This window comes from Sitophilus oryzae, unplaced genomic scaffold (genome assembly GCF_002938485.1).
Source record: "Sitophilus oryzae breed Bouriz unplaced genomic scaffold, Soryzae_2.0 scaffold_1396_pilon_pilon, whole genome shotgun sequence".
Classification (NCBI taxonomy): domain Eukaryota; kingdom Metazoa; phylum Arthropoda; class Insecta; order Coleoptera; family Curculionidae; genus Sitophilus; species Sitophilus oryzae.
This window is the reverse complement of record NW_022146055.1, coordinates 5,663,752-5,685,516: the sequence shown is the minus strand read 5'-3', so window position 1 is coordinate 5,685,516 and position 21,765 is coordinate 5,663,752. Positions and strand designations below refer to the sequence as shown.

Genomic DNA, 21,765 nt, shown 5'->3' with positions numbered 1-21,765 from the left:
TTCGGTACTAGCATTATTACATCTCTACTTAACACCTGTAATAACGAATCACGAAGTAACAAATACACAAAACGTGTGTTTTGAGTATAATAATTGTTTATGCTCGATTTTAAGTGTCTTACCTTATGGTCTTACCTTGTCAGATAAAATATTGTAGGTAATTTATATTACAATTGAAGGTTGGAACTTTAGTGTTACAATAGCAAAATAAAACACTAATTCACCACACTATACACCAAAACACTTTTTTCTTGCACTTCAAAATTTTGGGCCCCGCCAAAATTTTGAATTCGCGTCAAAATTTTAGGTCGCGAAATTATTTTGGGTCCCGAACGTTGTACTCGATCTGGCGCTACTATAGCGGTTGCTAAGAACAACCGCAAACAAAAACAGAAATAATTTTCTCTTGTCCATATTTCTTGTCAAAGTCAGAATCTATGGTCAGAATATTCAAAAATTATAAAATCTTTCAAAATCTAAACCGCTCTCATTGAAAAAATTCCGAAAAGTGTTTAAAGCGTCCATTTTCAAAGTAATTATTGCTATCTTGTGAGTTTAATTTAGTTTTATTTACTGAAACCCGTGATAATTGTAAAAAAGTGGCATTAAAAACTTAAAAAGCTGTGCTGTGAACTGTGAATTGCAAAAACCATCGTGGATCGTGGCATAACGTCGGTTTTCAATGTTTCATAGGTATTTCATACATGTCCTTATATAAAATAAAGTTTCTTGTATGCAGTATACGCTATTTTATTTATAAAATTAAAAGAAAATAATAATAAATTTGAATAAATAAAATTTGGCGATATAATTCCGGAAAAAGCCGAACCAGGCCGAACCGTTCCGAAATTTTCAAAAGCTTTGGGTCACGACCGTTGCAAGAAGTGTGTACTAGTTTCAAAGCGTTTTTAAGTTGATACAATTCTTTTTTATTTATAATTTAATTAAAAAAAATGCTTTAACGAAGATTCCAAGTAGATATATCAGTCAAGAGTCAAGTCTCTAAAACAATAAGCCAACAAAAGCATACCCATTTCACATACTGACATAAAAAAGGAGCAATAATACTAAAGAAGGCGATTTTACTAAGATAGATTTTGTTAGTAAATGCGTACGTTTCGTGAGTGCTTAAGAAAATTGGAAGATATTCGTTGTATTGTGTACAAATAAGGCAGGACTTGCACATTAAGAATATAACGAATAATAACATAATAGCATAATATCCTATTTAAATAGCAGAGGTAATTTTTTTTCTTTTGATTTTTTTTATATTGATAACAGTGCTACTAGCAAACACCATTAAACAAGAAACGCGAAACAAGAAATTTTGAAATTTTCAGTTAAAAAATTTAATATCTTAAAAACGTGACAACATCGGTAGTACGAGTAGATTAAAATTATAGGAACAACTTGCAGAAAAAATCCGGTGGCTCTCAAAATTAAAAAAAAAACTATTTTTTATTTAATTTTTTTTTGAAACTTAAATAACTCGGACTTATTTGAAAAACGGCAAAGAGAAAATATGTTTCTTTTATCGAGATCTACCAACTCTGAAAATATTTGCACTTATTTAAGACTCACCCTGTATATCAAATTTAAGCTATTTTTATTCTGTGTATAATGCAATGACTAAAGAATACAAGGACGCGTAATTCCCATATACGGCCTGGAGCAGAATTTGTGCTGTTAGACTCCATCGTTTTGGAGTCTACGGATGAGTCACCAGCTCGTCAACAGCGACAATTTTAGCGATTTTTAATAGTTTGTTGTGTGTAGTGAACTTTGTAAAACATTATTACAATGGCGACGTGTTCAGCGTTCAAGTGTAAAAGCCGCAACGAGAAGAAAGAGCCAGGAGTTACGTTTCATAAGTAAATAAACAATCCATTTCACCTTTTTAGCGTTTTCTTATTGAATTTGATAATTATTTTTCTGACATTACATGTACTCATAGATAAATGAAACACATAATGAAACAAGTTTAGATTGGAAAGTGCCCATAAGGATGTAAACACTATTTGGCGCTATTCTTGCAACGGTCACGACCCAAAACTTTTGAAAATTTCGGAGCGGTTCGGCTTTTTCCGGAATTATATCGCCAAATATTGTTTATTCAAATTTATTATTATTTTCGTTTAATTTTATAAATAAAAGACAGTGTGTTGCATACAAGAAACTTTATTTTATATAAGGACGCATGTATGAAATACCTATGAAACATTGGAAACCGACGTTATACCACGATCCACGATGGTTTTTGCAGTTCACAGTTAACAGCACAGCTTTTTAAGTTTCTAATGCCACTTTTTCACAATTATCACCGGTTGGAGTAAATAAAACTTGAATTAAACTCACAAGATAACAATTATTACTTTGAAAATGGACGCTATAAACACTTTTCGGAATTCCTTTAATGAGAGCGGTTTAGATTTTGAAAGATTATTATGATTTTTGAAGATTCTGACTTTGACAAGAGAAAATTATTTCTGTTTTTGTTTGCCGTTGTTCTTAGCGACCGCTATAGCAGCGCCAGATCGCGTATAACGGTCGCGATCCAAAATAATTTAGCGACCTAAAATTTTTACGGGCTTTCCAATCTAAACTGTTGCATTTATCTATGCATGTACTTGACATGTGTGTGTATATGTCGATACTAGATTTGTACATTTTGTTACCATTTTGCTGAGTTTTTTTTTTCGTAATTAATTAATATGATACCACCGCATACACCATAGGCGTAGTCAAAACATTTGTCAAAAATATAAATATCTTTTCAAGCAGCTAAATTAAGAAAAATATGTGGCCACGGCACTATTTAGAATCATGATAACAATTTAGTCTTAGGTGTTATTGGCCCTTGTATTCTTTAGTAACTGGTATAATGTTATAAGGTGGCCTATGAAAATGTTGCCGCAGATAAGGTTGCAAAGTTTCAAACAGTAGTAAAAGGAACAACTTTATACGGGTCCGGCAATAGTGCGTCGGGCATCATATAATAAAAAACTTTTAAAAAAGGTATTTTGTATATAAAATATTTTAACTTCTACAGGATTGCCCAAAAAGTGTGAGTGGATCGGTATAATTTTTTAAATGAAACACTGTGTATATTATTGTATTTTTGGCTTCCTTTCTGGCCACTTCACATAATCCCTTAGGGTAGGTATAGTATCTTAATACTATTAAATATGTTTTGATAGTTTCAAATATATTAATAAACAAATAAAAAAATGTTTTTCAGCCTTTTTTTAAATAAATATTAAAAATACAAGAAATGGTCTAAAATTAAAACTATACTCGGTATTTACTATAGTTCGTCTGTACTTACTTTACAATAAATATCATAATCTTAAACCATACAGGGTGTTCATAATTCTATGCAAAATTTCTAAAATACAAAATAATTTTTCTTCGTTTTTTTTTGAACCCCAAATTTTGGCGAGGTCAATCTCTAGACGTCATTTACTAAAATTTTACACGTCTAAAAATATATCCTACTGCGATTGACGAACTTTATAGCATAAATTACTAAACAAATCAATTTAGCGACAAATGACTATTCTTCAACTATATTTCTAGACGTACTGCCGACGTTAGATCTGTTGGATATTCTGAGCTGTTCTCGTTATCTCGGGAGGACGTTTTGGCAGCAATGAAAGATTATCCTGAGGCGCAAGAAATCCTGCAAGCATTGGGAAGAAAACGACTGATGGAGGTAAGAACTTAATAATTTTATATTATCTATTTCTTTCTTTTATTGGGGTTGGTCTAGACCCCATTTATTTTCATCTATCTAACGCAGCTTTTCTAATTCGTTATCTTCTGTCCAATATGTCTTTCATGAATATTAATTTAAATTAATATATTTTAATTAATTTAAGCAACCATTTTCTTAATCTAAGTTAAAAAAGTATATTGCCTTGCTTTCTATATTTTTTCTAAAACATTTTACGTCTAGATATTACAAATAAATATACATATTTAAAAAAAACAGTACAGGGTGTCCTCTCTTTTCGTTGATTTTACAGGGTTTCCCGTTTGTGAGTAGAGGTACAAAGCGATTTCCACATCACGTGCTACTTTTAAGTGTTCCGTACCCAAATGGTAAAAACGGGAACCCTATTACTAAGACTTCCCTGTCCGTCCCTCCGTCCATCTGTCACAAAGGTCTATCTTATGAACCGTTATAGCTAGACAGTTGAAATTTTTACAGATAATGTATCTATGTTGCCGCTATAAGAACATATACTGAAAACATAATTAAATAAATGTTTATAAATAAAAAAGTACTTTCACTAAACATTATCTTTTAAGTAAGAATTTTACATAGAATCTTTCAAGTCCTCGGTGGCCGCGTGGTTAAAGTGTTACGCTGCTATGACGTTGGAGCCGTAGTAAGGCAGGTTCGAATCCTAGTCAAGGCGACTTTTTTTAATCGTTTTTTTTTAAATTTTTACATATTTTTACATATTTATTTTTACTTTTTACATATTTATTATTGAATAATACAATTTTTAGTAATGTGTTTCCTCATTTTTTTTTAATTACTTATACACGCTTTCAAAATTTCAGCTAAATCGGAAAAAAAGTTTATAATAATATAGTGTCTAATGTTGTATAGATAATGAATGGTACGGAACCCTTCGTTCGCGAGTCCGACTTGCACTTGACCATTTTTTTTATGAAACTAAAGATGCTACACACATATTTGTTCTAGCCTTCTTAGTTCCTGAAAAACAGAGCGAATTTTAAAGTATTGCATTTTTCGACCCTCTTTGGATTTAGTTATTTTATTACTTATCGAATAAATGAAAACTGAGTCCCATAGAACAAAAACGAAAGCGAAACACTAGTTACGCCACTGAATTCTACGTGACAAACTCTATGTGACTCTGTTTCTGAAATAGAGGGCAATTTTTTTTTTAATTTATTATACAGGATGAGTCTTAAATAGGTGCAAATATTTTAGGGCTATTATATTTCGACCCCAGAAATACAATTATGAGGTTTTTTCGCGAAATTTTTTTGATAATTTGAATTTTTTTGAAAATTTGAAATTTTTTGAAAATTTTAAATTTTTGGAAAAAAATTTTGGAAATGTTTTTAGTTGAGAAACATAAATTTTTGATAATATGGCAACATAGGGAGTAAATCTTATTTACTAGAAAGAAAACCCACAAAACATCCAGTGGTTCTCAATATTTACGCAAAATTATTTTTTTTACAAATTTTCAGAGTAAAATAACTCTAAGTTACTAATTTGGACTTTTTGAAAAATGGCAAAGAGAAAATATATTTCTTATCTTTATATCTTATTATATATATTATCTTATCTATTATCGAGATCTACCAGCCTTGAAAATATTTGCACTTTAAGACTCACCCTGTATATAATTATAATTTTAAAATATTGCATTTTTCCACCCTCTTTGAATCTTGGTTATTTTATTACTTATCGAACAGATGAAAACTGTTTCCCGTAGAGTTTTTCACGTAGAATCCATGCAGAGGCATAACTATTTTTTCGCTGGAAGTTATCATTTTGAAATATAATTCAAACTCAGTTTTTTTTTAAATGGACCACTAAATATTTTTTTTTATTTCATTTGACTTGTTATGAGCTGTCTAAAAATATAATTTAGTCTGTATTTGTTTTCATACAGGGCGAGTTTCCTACGATGTTCTCTATGGGTATGTCGGAAACTACTGGAGATAGAGAGTCGGTTAAATGGGGAAAGAATTGCAGTTTTGTGAGGACATAAATATGCGCCTTTCAGATTTTTGAAAAAGTTCATGGCTTACTAGATATTTCGAAAAAAACAAATTTCGGCTATTTTAAAAATTGTTCCTAATTCCATTATAAGCTATTTTAGAAAAAAAAGTTTTCAGATAAAAGTTGTAGATAATCTCATCCTTAATGAGACTGTGTCCTCTGTTTTTTTCTAAAGCCTGTCATTTTTGACATATAACACAAACATAGGTTTTTTTAAATGGAAACCATAGTTGGCCATAACTTCATAAAAAGCGCCATTTTTTAAGCTTTTTAGTGATATAAGCTATAATATCTTTACTTCGAAAAACTACTGAGTTATAGCCAATTCTTATCATTTTAAACAATTTCACTTAGGTAGCCATGGAAACAAGTTCAATCGCCATTGCTCTCAGAAATGTGAAGCTGTCACATCCAAACTTTGTAAATTAAAATAAACAAAAATTGTAAATATGAATTTTTGAAATGAAGAAAAGCGTGTAGATACTCGCGCATCAATAGAGTGGTTCCAACATGACTTTCATTATGACACACCACCCCCCACCCCCCATAATGACAGAAATGCAGGGATAGGAAGCGGTGGACTAAGTGCATGGGCCTCCTCAATCACCTGACCTATCCATTTTAGAATTTTTTATGCAGTATAGTTAACAATAAGGTTGACAAAAGAACTTAGGAATTAAGAGAGGCACTCGAAGTGGCGGAGAGAAAAGTTTAATTAAGTCAACCGGTCCTTCTGTGAGAATAGGTAGTAATTCAGTTTTAAAAACATGCAACTCAAAACAATGGCGGATTCTTGAACATTTTTTAAAATAACTTAAAGTGTATGTAGTGATATTATTTTTTTAAGTTTTAGTTTGTGTAATGTAAATTGTAAAGAACATTTTAACAAGACATTTTATAAGTTATAAATCATAACAGAATAAGAATACCATGCAATCTAAGTGAAATTAGTCAAGAAAGATAAGAATTGGCTATAACTAAATTTAACTTTTCTAACATGTCTTGAAAACCGTTCTCTAAAAAACGTAACATTCACCGGTCAACGTATCCGCGTAAATGTATGGCCAAGAAAAGTTGAACCAATAATACTACACGCTTTTCTTCATTTGAAAAATGTTTATTTACAATTTTTGTTTATTTTAATTTACAAAGATTGAATGTGACAATTTCATATTTCTGAGAGCACAGACGATTAAACTTCTTTCCATGGCTATCTAAGTGAAATTGTTTAAAAATGATAAGAATTGGCTATAACTCAGAAATTTTTCGAAGAAAACATATTATAGCTTATATCGCTGAAAAGCTTAAAAAATGGCGCTTTTTATGAAGCCATGGCCAACTATGGTTTCCATTTAAAAAAACCTATGGTTGTGTCATATGTCAAAAATGACAGGCTTTAGAAAAAAGCGGAGAACACAGTTTCATTAAGAATGAGATTATCTACAACTTTTATCTGAAAACTTTTTGTCTAAAATAGCTTATAATGGAATTAGGGACAATTTTTAAAATAGCCGAAATTTATTTTTTTCGAAATATCTAGTAAGCTATGAACTTTTATATCTAGTAAGCTATGAACTAAGCTATGACCCCACAAAACTGCAATTCTTTCCCCATTTAACCAACTCTCTATCTCAAGTAGTTTCCGAGATACCCATAGAGAACATCGTAGGAAACTCACCCTGTATAACAACAACCTATATAGTTTAAAAAAATATTATTTTTTTTACTTAATTTAATTTAACCAGATAATTTTGATTTTCATCGTCTAACTATTTAAACCGGCTGCCTATGCAATAATATAGTTTTTATCTTGTTTACGAAAATAAGTAAATATAGAATATCATATTTTTAGAAAGCTCATAACAAGGCAAATAAAATAAAAAATGACATACAGGGTGTTCTATTTAAAAATACATAAGTTTGGGTCATAGTTCAATAATGAGAGAGCTCACAGCAAAATACTAGTTACGTCACTGAATTCTGCGAGACGAACTCTATGGAAGTCCATTTTCATCTTTTCGATAAAATTACAAGAGGAATCATAGAATGCAATAATTTCAAATGCACCCTTTATTTCAGAAACTAAAAGGGTTATAACAAATATGTGAGTAGCATTTTTACTTAAAAAAAAGTAGCATATTAATGTGAAAAATGCATATGCGTACTGCTTACAATCTGTTTTTTTTATCTACTCATAAACGAGAAAGCCTGTAAAACCCATGAAAAGAGGATACTACACACTATACACTTAAAAATAATGTGATTAAAAAGTTTTATGATCATACGTGTTTTGCTTGATGACAGGTAAACAATTTTTATTCACCATTCATTATGCTGTGATTCTTTTATAAATAAAAATAATTAATATTTTAATGTCACTGTGCTATAACATGCTAGAAAAAAAACAAGAAATTTGAAATATTCATTTCATTAATCCTTATTTGCTATAATTAATTTATACACCTTATAATTTGATTCTGATTTAATTAATAAGTTTAAGAGTAAATTCTGCTTTTTTAATTGGAATGTATAATCTGACTATATGCATTTATTGACATTAGCAAGAAACAGCTATGCGAAAGTTTAAAAACAAACTTAAGTTTTATATCATTCGTCACTATCTGCTAGCTTTTTTCTATACTTTAATCTTTAACTGGTAATCTTTATTCTTGTTCAATTACGCTGCTTGGTAGTATTTTTTTAATTAACCGACATGCTGTTTTACATCTACAGCTTTTGCAGGTTAAAGCTAGTGCAAAACATCCACCTCATCACAAAGGCGATCATCATAATCAGCATGGGCAAGACAAAGGACTAGTGGACAAGTTAAAAAATGAAGCAAAGGTATAAGATCTTTTGCCAAAATTTAAACTGAATACATTTTTTAATTCGAATTACTTCTACAATAATTTTCACCACTTGACCCTACACAAATTTACATTGTGGTTTGTGTTTTTTCCCCCAGATATTATTATTCAATTTTCTATATTTTAGTATATTTTAATCCAAAGTAACAGAGTTACAATGTTGTAGGGTTTAAAGAACGCTTTGAAAAAGTCCAGAACCCACCACCGCCGCTCGCAGGAGAGTTTAGAGTTGCAACCGCTTCAGCCGCAAACTCAAAATCAGAATAACGGAAATGGAGCCTCAAAAGGTACCCTCAAAAGAATGTCGAGGTAAGCAAACAATTACACTTTTTTTATTAAATGGTTATTAAATAGTGAATAAAGCAGTTGAGAGATAGAAGAGAGCAGATGGGAAGAAAAAGTTTACTGGAATATTGAGTAGAAATTTGATACCGGTTTGGTATACCAACAAAAAGGGGCTCTTCTTTTTTTATTTCTAAAGTTAAATTAATGATCTCTCCAAAAAATCATCTATGGGTATTTCGCCACTGCAAGAAAATCTACAAAATAAAATCGTTATTTTTTGTAAACACTTCTGCTTTAATCCCACACGGAAACTACTTGCACAAAACATCCCCCTTTAGAACTTCGTCTGTCATGTTAAGAAATGAAAGTAAATAATAAAGCGCCTCTCGTGTTTGTTCGCACTCAAAAAGTTTCAATTAATGACAGTATATATTTAATATATTTTTTAAGTTTACATTTTTTTAATTGTAAAGTAATATATTACATTTAAATGGAATATATTACATAACAAGTATGTCAATTACAGGATTATAAGCTTGTTTTCTAACATTTTTTAAATAAAACGAATTATAAAATTTCAATATATGTATATTTGTCGTAGGTATGAAAAAAGTAAAATATAAAATGGACAAACGCTTACTTACATTGCAATAAAACTTCCACTTTTAGTTTTGCAATCCAAACGCAATATTTCTATTTCACAAATAAAAATGTCCGACAACACTAAAATCACTGAAACTTCCGCAGCTGACAACGAAAATTGAAAAATATAACGGCACTTTTTGTTTTGGACCTGCATATCAACATTACGGTGTACTATTATGTGTTTGTTGTTGAAATAATATAAAATATCTAATTATAACTTGTAAATTTTAATATTTTAACATGATTTTAACTACTTTTGACAATAACTAACTTCATAGACTAACTTTTTGTTATCAAGATGACATTTTAGACGGCAACTGACATATATGTCATAATATTTGAATCTTAAACATATTTAACATATAATTTAAATTACTATAATGCAAATTTATACTAAGAAAACATTTATACATTCACAAAATACAACAAAGTCTAATAATATAGTTTGAAAACAATGAATATTGAATTAAAATTGAAAAAGTTAAGCGCGACCCCTTGTGTCAAAATTAGATGATTAAATTTTCGCAATTTTTACACCATTTGATGACCGGTGGCGCCTCTAGTGTTTGTTCGGGCGGTTGGGCTTTTACTCCCGCTTATGGCCATTAAAGAAAAAGTTCTAAAGGGGGATGTTTTGTGACTACTTGTCAGAAGTTAGGTTTACAGTTATACAAATTTGTTTAACAAACAAAAAAATGCTTAACGTTTCGGAAAGTTTATCTCTTTCCGTCGTCGAAAGCAAAAAAAATACAAAGAATAAAGAAAAAACTATTTAAAATATTTAAATTCAACTATTCAAGAACACTTTAGCTTTTTAAAACAGATACGTCTACAAAAACCGTTGACGTTCTGTTAAAATGACATTATATCAAGTTAAACTTCAAAGTTAACAATTATCTACTACCTGATAACAATTACTTAATAAGGTAAAACCAAAAAGCCTCAAACTTTCTGTATGATTATTTTTAATTTTTACGTAGGTATGTTATGTTTATTTATGTTATGTTCTTTAAAATCAAAGAAACGATTGCCATACATTACTAACATCTACGGATGCATGAGCAATACATTTATATTTATTAGATTGTATTAAAAAAACCTCTTTTATTTTTCTTTTAGAGGCTATCGCTTCTTTCATTATAATTTTGGCATTATTAAAATTTATTCTGTGCCCCATGTCCCATGAATGCTGACAAATCAATGATAACATAAGTGTAAAAAAGGTGTTATAAAAAGTTTATATGATAGGGCAAAAATAATATGTTCAGACGACATTTCACTAAACAGAGATATAAACCACATAAAAAATACATTAATAAAAAATGACTTGATATAATAGTTATGTGAGAGGAAATAGCATGGTTTTCCCACGAAGACGCGAGCGAAACCGAACTTATAAATATAACCAAGCGCATTAAAATTGTCATTCTGTTCTTAACCATTGTATTCATTGTATCTGTTAAACATACTTTGTGAAAAATAAAATTTTTTAAAAAAGTATTTTCGTTGTCGAAATCCATAATTGGCGCAGTCGGTAGGATTGGTGCAGTTTGTCGCAACAAAATCATTGAATTGATTATCGCGAAAAACGCGGATTTAATCCCTTAGTGCCGATCCGAACGAACACTTCTGGAAAGCCACGGCATCGAGTCCGATTTTCGGTAGTGTAAGGAGTGAGACATCGAAAGCCGAATACCAGAGCAGAGTCCAAATTGGTTTTGTCACCCCGTTGAGTCGGTAAGTGCCAAGTCCTTTTTGTCAATTTCTTTTACTTTCCCTGTTTAGGAAATCTCTTTTTATTTTTAAGTTAAGGTTAATTTAGCTATTTAAAGAAACAAAAAGATTTTTATTTTTAGTTATTTAAATATACGAATACATATTTTACCTATATTATATTTTGCTATCGTAATTTCTCTATTTTATTTTATTTTAATTTTTATTCTTTTATGAATATTGACGATTTGACAAACGAATTTTCTAATAAACTAGTTTTAAAATCAAATAAGATGGAAAATCAAAGCCAAGCTCAAACACAAAATAATCTGCAAATGCTTAAAATGTATGTAGACATTATTCCTAATTTTGACGGAAATTCTATTACCTTACACAGTTTTATTTCTGCATGCGACTTTCTCTTTACAACTTTTGGTAATTCTAGAGAGGCGATTATGATCAATTATTTAATCAGAGTAATACAAACTAAGTTAGTCGGTAGAGCTCAACTATTAGTAGGTTGCCGATCAGAACTAGATACTTGGCAAAAAATCAAAGATGCATTGCAAGCCTGTTTTGGCGACAATAGAAGCTTGGAATGTTTAGAACAAGATCTTTTTATGGCTAAGCCAAATAAAGGAGAAACGTCTTTGGATTTTGCTAAGAGATTGCAAATATTACGTAGTCAATTAGCTCAAAAATTAAACAGTCTTCCTCTGACTGAAATGCCGATTTCGACCAAAACAATTTATCAAAAGCAATACGAGCAAATAGCCCTAAGAACTTTTATTCGTAACCTCCCTGGACCTTTACAAAGCATAACACGACTAAGAAGCCCCGAAAATCTCGAAAGTGCTCTCACAATCATAACCGAAGAAGCAAATTTTCAGTACACTCAAAATTTATTTAAACAACCCCAGTCCACTTTTAATAACATAAAACCACACACACCCATACCAACCACACCTCATCCATATTTCACACAAAGAGCTCATCAGTCTAATCAATCTAATCCACAATATAATTATCCGACAAATTTCCAAAACCAGTCTCCAAGATTCCCCCACCTCAAAACCAGAACCGTAATCAAATCCCCAGTCAATTTTTAAATCAAGGACCCCGAATTTTCCTTCTCAACCCATAAACATTCAGACACAATATGTGCCTAGACATTACCCGACCAACAGACAAGTATTTGGCCCTCCAAAAGATGTATTCAAACCCACGGGTCAGAAACCTTTAGATAAAGTGGAACCTATGTCGACCACGTCTCGAATCCCAAGCCTTAGACGCCCAGTTTCTAATTTCTTTAAACCTACAGGTCCGCGAAATTTTATTTCGCAGGAGTTGTTCCAAATCGATAATCAATCGAACATCGATAACCCAACTGATTTACCCTTTGATGAGACCGACAACATAGAACAATACGAAACTGATAATTACGAACAATTTTATACCGATGATGGCTCACAAAATAATCAAAATTTTGAAACCTTTGATAATTCTTATGACGAAAACACCGGAAATTTTCAGGATCCTGGCCCAAGCCAGAACCAAACATAACTTTAACTGAAATGCATACCGAAATCAATAGTAATTTACCATATATTAAAATCAATAATCCACCAATAAAATTACTTATTGATACTGGTTGCTCTCAATCAATATTAAGACCCATAATTGCTGAAAAATATTTTCCTAATGAAATTTTCCAACAGGAAACCCTGATTAAGACAGGTATTGGAGAAAAATTGGTTCGATTTAAAGCGAATATACCTGCCTTTTCAGAATTAAAAATTAACGAGACAATTACATTTACACTTTTCGATTTTCATTCATTTTTTGATGGAATTTTGGGTTTAGATCAATTGAAAAAATTAAAACTTTTTATTGATTTAAAAAATAATTTCCTAGTAAATGACATTCTTAAAATTCCATTACATTTTAATAAAACGGAAAATATTTCTCACGATGTATCGGTCAATAGCTATGAGATCGCATCTGTGAAAATTCCCGTGAACGTCTACGAAGGTGACATAATAATTCCGGAGTCATATATCAACCACCTGCATTTCCCTGAAACATTGACAACAGCTGTTCGAGGCTATGCGAAAACTGAAGTTTTCAATAGAACTAACGAACATCTGATGATATCATTTTCAGAACCTGTGAAAGTGATACCATTCCCCGATTCGCGGAAAGAGAACTTTGAATTTTTTAATATCGAAACATTTTTGCCAAAATCTGAATTAAATAAGAATTTAAATATTGCAAATTTAATTCGAACTGAACATTTAAATACCGAAGAAAAGCAATTGTTAACATCACTTTGTAAGGATTTTTCCGATATATTCCATGAAGAAAATCAAAAACTAACTTTCACCAATAAAATTAAACATGAAATAAAAACTTCCGACGAAATTCCGGCTCACTCAAAAACATATCGTTATCCTTTTGTTCATAAGCAAGAAGTACAGAAGCAAATAAATAAAATGTTAGAAGATGGCATCATAAGACCGAGTCAAAGTCCATGGAGCAGCCCTATTTGGATTGTTCCAAAGAAACTCGACGCGAGCGGAAGACAAAAGTGGAGAATAGTCGTTGACTATCGGAAAATCAATGAGAAGACCATAGACGATCGATATCCGTTGCCGAATATCAACGATATCTTAGACAAACTTGGACGTTGCCAATATTTCTCAACGCTAGACCTGGCATCAGGGTTCCATCAAATTGAGATGCACCCTAACTCCATTGAAAAAACTGCGTTTAATGTAGAGAACGGGCATTATGAGTACTTGAGAATGCCGTTCGGGCTCAAAAACGCCCCCGCAACTTTTCAGCGAGTTATGGACCATGTACTACGTGACCTGCAACATAAAGTTTGTCTAGTATACATGGACGACATCATTATTTTTAGCACCACTTTAGAAGAACATATAAAAAACCTCCGCTCTGTATTCCAAAAACTTCGAGAAGCCAAATTCAAGGTGCAGTTGGACAAGTCCGAATTTTTATGCAAGGAAGTAGAATTCCTAGGACATGTCATAACACCAGAAGGCGTTAAACCGAATCCCCGGAAAATCGAGGCAATCACGAGATTCCCAATACCTAAAACAGCCAAAGAAATCAAGTCCTTCCTTGGGTTATTAGGGTATTACAGACGATTCATCAAAAATTTCGCAAAACTGACGAAACCTTTCACAAAATGTTTGAAAAAAGGAGAAAAAATCGAACACACGTCAGAATTCATCGACACCTTCGAACTATGTAAAAAGATTTTATGTAACGATCCTATACTGAAATACCCAGATTTTGAGAAACCATTTGTGCTGACCACCGACGCCTCCAACATAGCCATAGGAGCAGTGTTAAGCCAAGGAAAGGTAGGCAACGATCTTCCTATTGCTTACGCGTCCCGCACTCTAAATCCAGCTGAAACAAACTACAGCACGATTGAAAAGGAATTGCTGGCAATTGTTTGGGCCACGAAGTATTTCAGGCCATATCTTTTCGGCAGAAAATTCCTGATAGTTACTGACCACAAACCCCTCCAATGGTTGTTTAATTTAAAGGAACCGAGTTCGAGGTTAGTAAGGTGGCGTCTGAAATTAGAGGAATATACATATGAAATTGTATATAAGAAGGGCAAATCTAATACTAACGCCGATGCTCTATCTCGAGTGGAGATAAATATGGTAGAAAATGAGTCCATTATTGGAAACCCGGGAGATAGCGACGAGGATATTTTAAAATATCTAGACGACTGTTCAGCAGAAATATCTATGGACGCACTAGAAGAGCTAGAACACGCCCTTGAACTAGATAAAGGTATAGAATTACCCGAAGCAAGACCAGTAAGTGACAACGAGACTGTTCATTCCTCAGCGGAAGACCCGATTCTTAATGTACCAATAACGGAGAATCCCGTAAATTTCTACAATAATCAAATAATTATAATACAAAACGATTTAGAACGCTACTACGTAATTCGATCAAATCCTTTTGAAAATAAAAATAGAAAAACAGTACATATATCAAAAAACGTAGAAACCGACATAATAAATTCTTCAAAGAACACGTTGACCCTAAAAGACTTATTGCATTTTTATCCAAAAATCAGATGTAAATTTAAATCCAAGAATTAGCGTAATATTACAACGAACATTTAAGAACCACTCTTATCACTTAACTATATCAAATTCCATGTTAAATGATGTAACAAGAGACGAACGACGTAATGAACTAATTAAGTACCACCACGAGAAAACGTGCCATCGCGGAATTAACGAAGTACTATTAGATTTAAGAAAATTATATTTTTGGCCAAACATGAAACAGGATATTATTAATTACATAAATAATTGTGAAATTTGTCAACAGGCAAAATACGATAGACATCCGCCAAAAATAAAATTCTCTTTAACAGCCACCCCTCTGAACCACTGGAATCAATCCACATGGACACTTTACAAATTCAGAACACCAAATTTTTAACAATAATAGACGTATTTTCTCGATACACGCAGGCATACCCTTTAGAACCGGTATGTACAGCCGCGACAGTGTACGAGGGATTTTAAATTTTATAACACATTTTGGTATCCCAAAATTGATTACATGTGACAACGGAACAGAATTCAAAACTTCTTTATTAATAGACTTTTGCAAATTACACAAGATTTCTATTCATTTTACAACACCTGGTAATTCAAACAGTAATAGTCCAATTGAAAGAGTTCATTCATCGCTCTTAGAAAATTGTAGAGTATTAAAACTTCAAGACGAAAATTTAACTATAAAACAAACCATGCAATATGCAATTTTAGGTTACAATTCGTCTGTGCACAGTGTTACTAAACAAAAACCGTTTGATATTATACACGGACGATTAAAATCTATCGACCCTTTCGACCTTACAGATGACATTATTGTTAACCAATATATTTCCGATAGAAAAGAAAAATTAAAACTTCTTTATAATAAAATTACCGAACAAAGTAATAATTCAAAAGAAAAGACTATTCGGAAGAGAAATGAGAAACGCGAAAATCCGCCTACTTTCTCTCCAGGGTCCAAATGTTATGTTAAAAATAAAATGGCAGCAAGAAGTAAAACAAAAGCCAAACATACGAAACATACCGTCCGACAAAACTTAGACAACAAAATAATTACTGACAAAAATAAAGTTATTCATAAGTCCCAAATTAAGAGACCTCTTAATAGTACTAATATTTCTTCACAGGACACACAAAACGAAGATGAAGTTGACCCGTCTCAACCTTCTTGTAGCTATACTAACACTAATCATTAACCTATCCTTTTCTAAAGTTATAATATCCACTCTAAACTCTCCTTTGCTTCCTTTTTATTTAGGCAAGACACGAATAACAGAACACAAACACACATTCTTACATTACGTTCAAACACAACCCATTTATGACCAGCTATCCAATATTGAACAATTTTATAATCATTTAGAAGACTCTATTTATAGATATCACAATGACTCAGTACATTCCACAAACTACATTCATTTTCCGAACATGCTTGCGCATGCGAAACATTTCATACTGACAGCCAAAACTAAATTAAATAATATTACGCCTCATCGCCGAAATAAGCGCGGTTTAATTAATATTATAGGCAAAACATCAAAATGGTTATTTGGCACTTTAGATAGCGAAGATGGTGAAAAATATGGCAAAGCAATTTCTATACTATCAAATAATCAAAATTCTTTGCATAAAGAAATATCTCTACAAATATCTTTAACAAGGCAACTCATTAATAGTTATAATGACTCTATAACTCTCCTTAATGAAAACCAAAAGATGATAAGAAATAAAATACAAAATTTGGAAAAACAAATTAGAAATTCTGCACAATATTTGAATATCCAAAATACATTACATCAAATAATTTTAAATTGCCAAAATTTAATTACATTTTTAGATAATATAGAAAACGCACTAATGTTTGCGAAACTTAACACCTTACATAGCGCCGTGATGTCTACATCCGAGCTGTACTACTCAGTATCGTATTTAACTAAGTTATATGGTGAGCAAAATATAATAACGTTTAAGAATGTAATTTCGTATTATCAATTAGCTGGCCTTCAAGTAAGTTATTCAGAGGATAAAATAATATTTGCAGTTCATTTTCCAATATCGTTAAAAAGAGATTTTCGATACATTTCACCTATTCCCTATTCCCATCAATCAATCGATAATTTTACCAAATCAACCTTTCCTTACACTTGGCATGAACCATCTACAATATGAAGAAGAAGAATGCCCAGTTATCGAAGACATCCATATCTGTCAAAATAAACTTCAGCCAACAAACAACGACTGTATATCGACACTAATCAAAGATGCCGAAATCCACTCCTGCCATACAGTAAAAACGTTCATCAAGAACCCAATTATAAAACCAATCAACAACAAATATATCGTCGCAATACCTACTGAAGAACCATTGAAAATTCAGCAGCAGTGTGGTGATGAAAAGAAAATAAATTTATCAGCGATCCAAGCCTGATAGAAATCGAACCGAACTGTGAAGTAAATGTATCAAGCTATCAATTCATCAATAAAGAAGAAATAATTCAAGGAATGCCCTTTACCTTACCGAAAATCTACGTTGGACCAGAAAACTCAAAAGAAGATCAACCTATCGATATTAAGTCAATAAATATCCATGAAATATCTGAACTTCAGGAAAAAGTTAAATTACTTCAACCTTTTAATGAAGTGATACACCCTGTAGGATGGAGTTTCGCTAGCATTGCCATTACAATTCTGGTCATCGCAATGATTTGTTGGATTACATGGTCTATCTACAAAAGAAGATAGAAAAAGAAGCAACCCCGAGAGGAACATCCTGAAAATGATTCGCCTCCCCTCACATTTTCCATTTAAGAAGGGAGGAGTTATGTGAGAGGAAATAGCATGGTTTTCCCACGAAGACGCGAGCGAAACCGAACTTATAAATATAACCAAGCGCATTAAAATTGTCATTCTGTTCTTAACCATTGTATTCATTGTATCTGTTAAACATACTTTGTGAAAAATAAAATTTTTTAAAAAAGTATTTTCGTTGTCGAAATCCATAATTTAATGTTATTTTAACAGTACGTCAACGGTTTTTGTAGTCGTATCTGTTTTAAAAAACTAAAGTGTTCTCGAATAGTGAATTTAAATATTTTAAATAGTTTTTTTTCTTTATTCTTAGTATTTTTTTTGCTTCCGACGACGGAAAGAGATAAACTTTCCGAAACGCTAAGCATTTTTTTGTTTGTTAGGCAAATTTGTATAACTGTAAACCTAACTTCTGACAGATAGTTTCTGTTGGGGATTAAAGCAGAAGTGTTTACAAGAAATAACTATTTTATTTTGTAGATTTCCTTGCAGTGGCGAAATACCCATAGAGGATTTTTTGGAGAGATGAATCCGACTTTTTTAAATTAATGATATACATCTCATAAAATCATGCCCTTCATAAAAAAATCCAATAAAATAAATGGTTTAAAGGGAAATTAAAACAACTTTGGGTGCACGTCATCAATGACACCATGCGTCGTCTTATGGAGTTTGCTGGTGGTCGTATTATGATGTGCAACCAAAGTTATTTTAATTTCCTTATATATTAATTTTCTTTTCGTTTTTTATTAGGTTTATTTATTATATTATAACTATTTTTTATTAAAAAACTTCAGTACTATACCTATAACTTTTTTATTTTTTCAGATAAAAATTGAGATTTAGTATGTTAGTATATATAGTATAGTACAGAAATTAGGATTGACTAGCGTATTCAGTTTTCTTCGGTCACTTCTTGTTTCACCGCGGAAATGACTACAATTTTTGATTTTTAAACGGCATTCTCGGTATTTTTTTACTTTATTCAATAGAAAAAGACACTTTGAATAGAATGGATTTTGACATTTTCACTTAAAAAAATATTATGAATTTTGATCTAGAGTGCCATAGTTGCGTTAAAAGTACTCATTTTTAATCAAGGAGCCTTGAAAAAATAGATTTGATCGTCTTATGTTTTTCGTGTCTTGTTCTGGCTCGTTAGAAGATGCTCAAATCGGATTTTTAATTATATCTGAATTTTTTTTCAAATGGAACGAGCCAGATGGAAAAAGCATTATTTTATGAATAATTTGGTACCATAGATAAAAGAAAATAATCTTCTGTTAAGATAGATATGAAACTTAATAGTAAAATTTTGGGTCAAACCGCCCCTCCGTGTTCTTAGTAGAGACTACATACGTTTAACCCAGCGCCTTCGCCTTTTCTGCTGTAAATATTTTTTATGTTTATATTTGATTTCAAAGGATTTAGTTTTAAAGTTACACTGATATATTAGTATATCAGAGTAACTTTAATAAAACATAAGAATATATATATTTTACAGTTTATTAAATATAAATTTTGATAAAACTTATAAGTATACCATTTTTACAGTTAATAAATAATAAAACTATTTCTGACTATGATATTTAAAATTTAGATAGATAGAATATTAAAAAACATACCGGTATTTGCAGACGCAGGCCCAAATTCAATAAAAACCAAAATGTTTCCAGCGAAAATCGGGCTTTTTTCACAGAAAAGCATAGATAAATGAAACAAGTTTAGATTGGAAAGTGCCCATAAGGACAATGTAAACACTATTTGCCGCTATTCTTGCAACGGTCGCGACCCAAAACTTTTGAAAATTTCGGAGCGGTTCGGCTTTTTCCGGAATTATATCGCCAAATATTGTTTATTCAAATTTATTATTATTTTCGTTTAATTTTATAAATAAAATACAGTGTGTTGCATACAAGAAACTTTATTTTATATAAGGACGCATGTATGAAATACCTATGAAACATTGGAAACCGACGTTATGCCACGATCCACGATGGTTTTTGCAGTTCACAGTACACAGCACAGCTTTTTAAGTTTTTAATGCCACTTTTTCACAATTATCACCGGTTGGAATAAATAAAACTTGAACTAAACTCACAAGATATCAATAATTAACTTGAAAATGGACACTATAAACACTTTTCGGAATTTCTTTAATGAGAGCGGTTTAGATTTTGAAAGATTATTATGATATTTGAAGATTCTGACTTTGACAAGAGAAAATTATTTCTGTTTTTGTTTGCCGTTGTTCTTAGCGACCGCTATAGCAGCGCCAGATCGCGTATAACGGTCGCGACCCAAAATAATTTCGCGACCTAAAATTTTTACGGGCTTTCCAATCTAAACTTGTTGCATTTATCTATGCAGAAAAGGTATTTTTTGATTTATCAACAATCATTGTCAAGTTGACAATATACAGGGTGTTTTCTAATTAGTGTAAAAAATTGTGGTGTGATTCCTCATGTGTTCTTAAAACAATTTTTATATAACCATTAGGTCTAAAGTACTTCATTTCTGATCTACAGGGTGTTAAATATTAAAAAAAATCGATATTTTGCTTAAAATAAATGGTACACTACTGCTTTTTTAAAGAAAATAAATGTTTTTCTTGACTGGACATCCTTTTTCAACAAAATTGATCTTTTAAGTTTTTCTTGTTCATCAAACGGTTGCCGAGAAAAAAATAAATATATACTTATTAAGAGCCCGCCTTAAGCCGTTTTCTAACGATTTTTTATTTTTTAGGTTAATTAGGAAACACCCTGTATATGCATATCACAGGCAACCAAATAAACTAGTAACCTCTAAAAATTATTTTTCCTACCACTAGCGACATACCGTGTTTTTAGTGAGTACTAAATTATTTTATCAAAATTTCACCATATAAGTTTCCAGGCAATGTTTGGTACCACACATTTGGTATTTTGAGTCAAATTGCCGTTATTAACCGCATGTTACAATTTCAAATAAACCATATGCGAAAATGTCAAAATTTGACATATGGTTTGTCATTCTATTGAGAGGGGCATTTTCTATCCAATAACGTAAAAAAACGAGGGTGCTATTTAAAAATCAAAAGTAGTAATTTCCGGTGAAACAGGAAGTGACCGAAAATAATTGAATACGTCAGTCAATCCTGTTTTATGTCACAGACTAATGTACAAAATCTTGTTTTTTAACTGAAAAAAATAAGTTATATGAGTGAGCCACTTTTGTGTGTTTTATGGCGTTTTTCGTTTAGGAGTAGAGATACAAAGATGCAGTTTATAACACCCGGTATACCTACCTCTTTTTTGTGCATCCAAATTTTCTTCATTGCGATTTGACATTACAGATTTTTTTTCCATTTTACTTCTTCACATTTTTGGGTCTTATACAACATGCAAAGACGAATTCCCATTACTTGCAGTAAAAAACTTTTGAATGCTTACAGGGTTTCCTATTTTTTTGTGTTTTATGACGTTTTTCGTTTTGAGTAGTAGAGATACAAAGATGCAGTTTTCAAATGACTTTGCTACTTTTTTTATGTAGAATGTGGAATGTTTAGGAGGGGAGT

At 31.5% G+C, this 21,765-nt stretch overlaps 1 protein-coding gene across 1 annotated transcript in view; it reads left to right on the top strand.

Moving 5' to 3' along the window:
• Nucleotides 1–21,765, top strand: part of LOC115875949 — a 248,141-nt gene that overhangs the window by 189,935 nt on the left and 36,441 nt on the right. The window contains exons 14-16 of the mRNA XM_030891556.1: nucleotides 3,577–3,712; nucleotides 8,504–8,614; nucleotides 8,804–8,946. Coding sequence (XP_030747416.1) covers nucleotides 3,577–3,712; nucleotides 8,504–8,614; nucleotides 8,804–8,946 — 390 coding nt within the window. The remainder of the gene's footprint in view (nucleotides 1–3,576; nucleotides 3,713–8,503; nucleotides 8,615–8,803; nucleotides 8,947–21,765) is intronic.